The sequence below is a fragment of the Marmota monax genome, unplaced genomic scaffold, assembly GCF_021218885.2.
Source record: "Marmota monax isolate L192 unplaced genomic scaffold, Marmota_monax_Labrador192_F-V1.1 WCK01_AAM20220418_F8-fsc00322, whole genome shotgun sequence".
NCBI lineage: Eukaryota > Metazoa > Chordata > Mammalia > Rodentia > Sciuridae > Marmota > Marmota monax.
Genome location: NW_026692168.1, coordinates 1,170,378 through 1,178,067, shown reverse-complemented (window position 1 = coordinate 1,178,067; position 7,690 = coordinate 1,170,378). Strand labels below are relative to the sequence as shown.

General features: G+C 51.1%; 1 protein-coding gene across 1 annotated transcript; it reads left to right on the top strand.

Annotated features, from left to right (window-relative positions):
- The first annotated feature begins 5,379 nt into the window (after positions 1–5,379).
- On the top strand, positions 5,380–6,449 carry Rprml (reprimo like). Its single transcript, XM_046421351.1, has one exon. It carries the CDS (start codon positions 5,652–5,654, stop codon positions 6,012–6,014), a length of 363 nt encoding a protein of 120 aa, XP_046277307.1. The 5' UTR covers positions 5,380–5,651; the 3' UTR covers positions 6,015–6,449.
- Positions 6,450–7,690: the final 1,241 nt, after the last annotated feature.

Here is a 7,690-nt window from a genome sequence, read left to right as displayed (position 1 = left end):
AGGTTAACTTATAAGTAAATAAATTTATTTAGCTCCTAGTGTTGGAGGTTTAAAATTCAAGATCAGGTGGACTGCCACCATCTCACGGAACTGTTAATACCTTCTGAGGGTAAGCCCTCACTAGCCCAAGGACCCCCACTAGGCCCCACCTCTTAAAGGTTCAAACACCTCCCAGCACCACCACACTGAGATCAAACCTTTAAAACGTGGACCTTTAGGGACACTCAGACCATATCCAAATCACAGTAACCATAAAGCAGTACTGACTTGACCTCTCACCCCTCCACAGTCTCAAATACTCCCCGCAGTGTCTGAACCCTGCTGGGACGCACCTGCTGGCCTGAGCCCTGCTGTCAGGGGCTGCATCTTGCTGCATCCCCCTGGCGTGACAGCTGGCAATGAGGCTGATGCACAAATGGGCAACCCAGAAGGATCTTTCTCTTCCTTTTTCATTCCTCCAAGCTTGTTCTTTCAACTTGGGAAGCCAGATGCTCTGGAGTTTAATTACACACTGCAGTTGGAAGCCCAGAATGTCAGAGCTGGAAAGGAAAGGATCGTGTTATAAATAAGCGCTACCAGCATTTATTGAGCACTTACTCTGTGCCAGGCGCTGCTCCAGGCCTGTTTCCAGACTTTACCTGATTTAACCTTTCCACCACGTCTAGGAGGCAGGTACCTGTTCTACAGGGAAGGAAACTGAGGCTTAAGGGAAACTATAGGGGATTTCCCAAATTGTGCTGAGTGGTGAATAGTGGCACAAAATATCAGTTGGTGTTAGGGAAAGAAAAAGTTCCATCATCAAAGCCCGAGTATCTCCTGTATCATCCTGTATCTCCCATAGGGACTTCATGAGACATACCCACATACTAAACACCCTGAGGGGTCCTGCAGTAAAGAAACCTATCTAGGCCAGTGTCTCCTCTATTGTGGGCCTCACAGAACTTCTGATCCAAGAAGCACAGCTTGGGGAACGCAGAGAGTGGCCAACCTCCTCATTTGGGGTAAGGAGACCCACGTAGAACTTTAGGGACAGACCAGGAGAGAACTCTGCCTCATGGTTTCCTGTGCATGGAGTTGGGGAAGGCAGACTATGGCCCATTTGGCCCATTGATCTGTTTGGGGAAATTATGTCTTACTGAAGATTTTCTGATCAAGTTCCCTTGGCTAACGGACGGTTGACCTGTCCAAGATCACACAGCCAACGAGGGGTAGAGTAAGAAATAGATCCCAGCTCACTGAAATCCAAATATCCTCTAAAACACACATCAGACAGGTGGCAGGAAGTTGGGGTATGAAGTCCCACTATACCTGTGATACTTGTCTCTGTTCCCCACTCTGTGGTACTTAACCTGCATTGTCCTCTTTCCACTCCTGAAGAGATCCCCTCACATGCATTTCTCCTGCCAATTTGGATACTCACTCCCCATACACAAAGCCTGGCCGAGCCTGCAGTGGCAATCTCACTGGGGGCAAAGGCTGAACAGGGCAACTTGTGTTTATTTTAATTCTGTAACCAGATGCAGTAAAATGTCATTAACTCCCCCTCTGCCAATGTGAAACGTGAGACCATTTGGACAGGAACTGGGCAGAAGGCAACCTTTGCCTGTTCCAGGAAGAGCTTGCCAAAAAATGAGCAGCGTAAACAGGAACAGAGGGGGGTTGTTGGAAACCACTTCACAAAATAAATTCTGTTCAAGGGCTCTGGGGCATCCCTGCCGCACACTGTCATAAGATGAATGTCCATTTACATTTTTCTAATGAGTGGAGGGAGTTACTGTGGAATACGCAAGTAAAATCATTCTTACCTCTTCATTAAAAGAGCTCATGAAAACAGCACTTTATTAACCTTGTTTAAAATATGAACAAAATTTTAAATATCTGTGAATGAGCCAGGTGCAGTGGCACACACCGGTAACCCCAACTATTCAGGGGCCGAGGCAGGAGGATCACAAGTTCAAGGTCAGCCTTGGTAACTTTGCAAGACTCTGTTTCAAATTTTTAAAAAGTAAGGTGGGTTGGGGATGTATGTAGTTCAGAGGTAGAGCATTTACCTAGCATATGTGAAGTCCTGAGTTCAATCTCCAATATCACACACACAAAGAGTATTTCTTTTTAAAGCTGTGGATGTAGACATTTTAGTTTCCATAGGTCCATCCAGCCATTGGTACTAATTAGGGAGGTTTTACCAACCTCTGGTTCTGGGACAGGGAGATGTCATGTTGACCCTGATGGCCCAGCCATGCCACAGGGCTAAAGGTTCATTTAGAAACAGCTGCAGAGACAGCAGGGCGTACAAGCCTCTGGGTGGCAGGCCCTCCCGGGGAGTCAGACTGCCCAGATGGCCCTTCCAGAGCCTGGGGACGCTGACTGTCACTAAGGTAAAGGGTAAAAATAGTCCCGTGTGGGCGGCAGCTGAGCCCAGAGGCACCTGCTTTCTTGTCTCTAGAGAAGGAGAGGCAACCCAGTTATCAGACGTTTCATTGGGTTCCTGAGACCCCCCACCCCTGGCCTCAGGGGCTTCTAGTATTTCCCTAACCATGAAGTACTCCCCCCACACATATACCCACCCCCACACACCAAGCACTGAAGAGTTTGGGCTTGGTTGTAAGATATCTGATGGTTTAAATCCTGGCTGTGCCCTTTACTGGCTCTCTGTGACTTCGGGCAAGATTTTTTCCTTTCTGAATCTCCATTTTTCTTGACTGTCAAATGGGACTGAGGATTTTTTTTTTTTAACAAGGCTTTCTATAAAGATTAAATAACAACTACAGCTAACAAATTTCATTCTGCAGCCTTACTGTTCCATCCCTCTCTTTTCCTCACATTCTAGCACATTCTTCAAGAGTGACATGGGGTTGGGGAGGGCAGGGGTTGTAGCTCAGCAGTAGAGCCCTTGCCTAGCACGTGTGAGGCCCTGGGTTCGATTCTCAGCACCACATTAAAATAAATAAATAAAATAAAGTTAAAAAAAAAGTGATACGGGAGTGGGGGATGTTGTTGAGGAAAAAGGATAGCAAGTTCAAGGCCAGTCTTGGCAACTTAGTGAGACCCTATATTAAAATACAAAGTAAAGGAAGGGCTGGGGATGTCGGTCAGTGGTAGAGTGCCCCTGAGTTCAATCCCCAGTACTGGAGAAGAAGAAGAAGGAGAAGGAGAAAGAAGGAGGGGGAGGGGAGAGGGAGGGGGAGGGGAGGAAGGAGAAGAAGGAAGAGGAGGAGGAGAAGGAAGAGAAGGAAAGTGAAAAGAGTGTTTCTGAGGCAAAGCAGCTGCCATGTGATGGGGACACTGAAGTAGCACCATGGAGAAGTACAATGACAAGGACCTAGGTTTTCCTCTGCCAATGGCCAACTAGTCACGGAGGCCTACTGCCAACACCCAGCAAGGGAGTGATCTCAAAAACCCATCCTCATCACCAGTCAAGGCTTCAGATGACTATGGACCTGGTCAACACCTTGACCACAGCCCCATGAGGGATCCTGAGCCAGAGCCCCCAACTAAACTGCTTTCAGCTTCCTGGCCCCAGAAACTATGAGCGAGGGTAAACGTTTGCTTGGTTTGGGGAAATCTGAGCCGCAGCAGTCAACAACTAACACACACTTGCCTTTCAGGGAAATTGTAAGAGTGAAGAGTTAATATATGTCAAACTGCAACCACACCTGCTGGGACCGGTGGTTCCAGAAACGGCAGAAGGGAGCAGTAGAAGGAGGGAGCACGGGACGTGGAGCAGGTGGCTGGGTTCAAGCCAGGCAGGGTGCCCACTCCTGATGTGGAGGAGCCTGAGACACCAAATCTACAAACAGTGACCAGACCACATGTGAAAACAGAGCATGGACCAGGAACCTGCAATAAAAGTCTGGGAAGCCAAACAGCTACTAGTCCCAAATGGCTCGAACTTGGTCAATCATGGACAGCTTGCCTAATTTTGTCCCTAATTCCAAAATTAGCATAAATTGGAGAAAGCAAGTATGTTCCCCTAACCAATGTCATGGATGCCCCTCTTCTAGGGAGCCCCCTACAGCTTCCCCATGCCAACAGGCCCCAACCAGGGCATGCCTGAAGCTGTCTCTTTTTTCCTATTATAAAGCTTCCCACTTATCCACCGGCCTTTGAGTCTCTGCAAAACACAAGTGACAGTGGCTGACTCTTACAAGAGATTCTCAGCAAGCTCTGATTAAATTGCCTAGGCTTGTTCTCTGTGGCTAGTCTTCATTTACTCCCATAAACCCAAGTTCTCTCTCCCTTCCTGCTCCAGGTCAAAGACAACACCTCTCCCTTCCCCTGATCACCAGGTATCGAGAGAAACCAGTTCAGGGACAATGGAAGAAAGGGGAACAGCAATAATTAAGAGTGTAGCTTTGGAACAGGAGAGAGCTGAGGCTTACCTGGCTATGTGGTCCTGGGTAAGTCAACTAAACAACCTTAGCCCCTGATTCCTCATGTCAAGGGAACAGTCCGGCCGAAACTCAAACGCTGATTCAAGCATCCAGCGAGGTAATGTATTTAGTGTACTGACCATATAGTAGGAACTTAATAAAACAAAGACCAGCCATCACGTTCAGCTCCTCATGACTCACTGGAGTAGGTTGTCCCCTTACCATACCCTAGTCACCCTTCCCTGCTCCCTTTCTTTGCAGCAGGGAGCCAGACTTCAGGGTACATAAAGGTCAGGATCTGTTCTCAGCAGTGAGATGAGCAAAGGACATAGCCCAGCATTTCTCTAAGAAAAAAAATCCAACTGGCCAAAAGGCCAGATACCTGCTGCACCAAACAGTATGCACCAACACCGCACCCCCCCACCCTTCGAATATATGTATACAGACCCTCACAATAGAAAAGGCCTGAAGAGTTTGTACCAAGGTGACATCGACCCTCGTTGGATGGTAAGATTATAAGGTTTTAGATTTTTTTTTTCATTTTGCTAATCCATGCGTTATGACCGGTCTACAATGACTACATTTTTGTAAAAAGAAAAACTCCAGTAGCTTATTTTTAATTTAAAAAATTAAACGGGGCAGGGTAGGGGAGATGTAGGAAAGGAAGCAGGGTACACTCCTCAATGCAACACTTCTTCAGTCCGGGAAAAGCTGGGAGGTTCCCGCAGAGGCGATGCGGAACTGCCAGAGGCCTACCCTGGTTTAAAGAAAAAGATAAGACGAGATTTAGGGCAGACTCCAGAAGAACTCGACCGCTAAGAGCACCAAATCCTGGAATAAGCACCTTGGGGAGATATTCTAGCCCAGAGGCGGTCAACCTTCGCTGGCCCTAGGACTGGGGACTGCCGCGGGATCCCAGCCCCCAGCAGCGGTGGGACTCCGGAGGCTGAGCCCTCGCCTGGATTCCCGCCCTCTAGACGCCCGGCGGGGCGGGGCGGGGCGGGGCCGTTGGAGGGGAGGGGCGGCCGGGCCGCTGGGAGCTCCACCGACCACCGCTACGCTCTCGGTTCTCCGGCTCCCGCTCCCGCGCCGCCTGTTGCTCCCTCCCTGTGCCGCTTCCTGCCCGGTGCCCAGCGGTAGGCGGCCCGAGAGGGTGCCATCGCGTGGGCAGCCCTCTTCCTCCCCCACCCCGCGCCTGAGCGTCCCGGAGAGCGCGAACAGAGCCAGCCTCCCGGTGCACCCCGGACCGCGCGCCAAGACCCCGGGCGCAGCACCGCGATGAACGCGACTTTCCTGAACCACACCAGCTTGGATGAGGTGGGCGGAGTGGGCAGCGGCGCCGGGGCGGCCCTGGGGAACCGCAGTCACGGGCTGGGCACGTGGCTAGACTGCTGCTCCGGGGGCGCGCCGCTGGCCGCCAGCGACGGGGTCCCGGCGGGACTGGCTCCAGACGAACGCAGCCTGTGGGTGTCGCGCGTGGCGCAGATCGCCGTGGTATGCGTGCTGTCCCTCACCGTGGTCTTCGGCGTTTTCTTCCTGGGCTGCAACCTGCTCATCAAGTCCGAAGGCATGATCAACTTTCTGGTGCAAGAGCGGCGGCCCTCCAAGGACGTGGGCGCCGCCATCCTGGGGCTGTATTGAGCACCACGCCTGCCGCCTTCGACAGAGCTGCTGCGAAAAGGGAGACCGGGACCCCCGTCCCCCTCTCCGCTCGGCCGCCGCCGCAGCGCCGGGACAGCAACATGCCTCCGGGCACCAGTGCCTGGACACCGCGGGACTCGCGGCGGCGGCGCGGAAAGGGACTTCCACGCTCTGCACGGTCCTGTGCGCTTCAGCGGGGGGATAAGGTTTCTTAACAGACTTTTTTTTTTTTTTTTAAGAAGTTCGGGGCTGGGTGGACTTGAATGTGGGATGCATTGTGGGGCTGAGGTCGCTCGCGTGGGAGTTTTGTGCGTGTTAATGGGGGACAGGACACGGGCGGCGCAGGGGAGAGGTTGAAGAATGGGAGTCTCCGAGCTTGTTGGTCTGATTTTGCATTTGAAAAGAAATTTTTGTAATAAAACCCCAGCCGTCGTACATCCTGCGACTTCCCACTGGCGCCTGTGGGTGTGTGTGTTGGGGGTTGGAATGTGCGGGGTGGAGGGAGGCATGTACCCTAGTGGGGAGCCCTTTAAGCCCGTCCAGAAAAAATATAGCTCCTTTGAGGGCTTCCTGGGGTGCGGTGCGAGCAGATACAGGGCTCCACACCGGAGACCAAGCCACGAAAGGATAAAGGAACTTTTTTCTACAATGACAGCGGAGGCGGGTCCTTTTGGGCGGCCTGACAGTTGGTGCGATTAATTAAATCTTTGGAAATCTGAGTCTCTTCCGTGAGACTGGATGTGGGGAGGGGATCAGTGAACTGAGTCCAAAAAGAGGAAAACAGGATATTAGGAGAATGAAAAAAGTAGAATTCACTTGCGCGGGTGAGAGAGTGGGGAAACTAGAGCTACTTAAAATTTTAGTAAGACCCAAATCCCCATCTAAGGTCTTGTTTTGCCTACACCCTTATGGAGGGTAGATGAGTTGCCCTCAAAGAAGACTCCTTGTTGCTTCCGGGAGGGGGAAGGGGACCCATCATATTTAAAATGAGAAAATGGCCTCCAACTGCAGTCCTCTTTGGAGGAATTAGAACCACCCATTATGAGATGCCCCAGCTGACCCCAAAACCCAGTGCCTCCTGGAGATGCCAGCTTCTCTAAGATCTGTATTAAGCAGTAAGAACCTTGGTGTTCACTGGTCAACAGGAGGGGACAGACAGTTCTGTGATCTGCAAGTGTTTGATCTGGGGGGGCAGCTGAAATTGGGGAGACTAGAGGGACTTTGGGGCCTCTGCATATCCCCTTGGCCCAGTGCTGGCCCCACTCAGAACCCCTGTACTTGGGGAGATTTGGGCAGGGAAGGCTCTGATGGATTTCTTCCGCACTCCTCTTTTGCCAGGAATGGAAATGAAGAATGAGAAAGAAGATGGCTGACGCCTTCACTGGCTTTGGGACAAGAAGCATAGGGAACCTTCTCCTGTCTCCTCCTAAGGGAGGAGGTGGTAGGGGAAGTATCTCAACAAAAGCATAGACAGTCATTGACTAAAGGACCTGGAATTTTTGTGGCTCCTGCCATCAGAATTATCAATATTGTGGAGCATTTCTTTCCCCTTTGTCCTGTTGCCCCAATCTCGGGCTTACAGTTTTATTCAGTGGGCCAGGGCAGGCCAGTGAGGCCAGGGGCCAAACACTCCTTGTTAAGTATCTGAGACAAATCCTCCAGGTAAAAGAATGTTC

What these genes read in the sequence shown, in the direction of transcription:
- Rprml (XM_046421351.1), top strand. Translation starts at nt 5,652, where the DNA reads ATGAACGCGACTTTCCTGAACCACACCAGCTTGGATGAGGTGGGCGGA.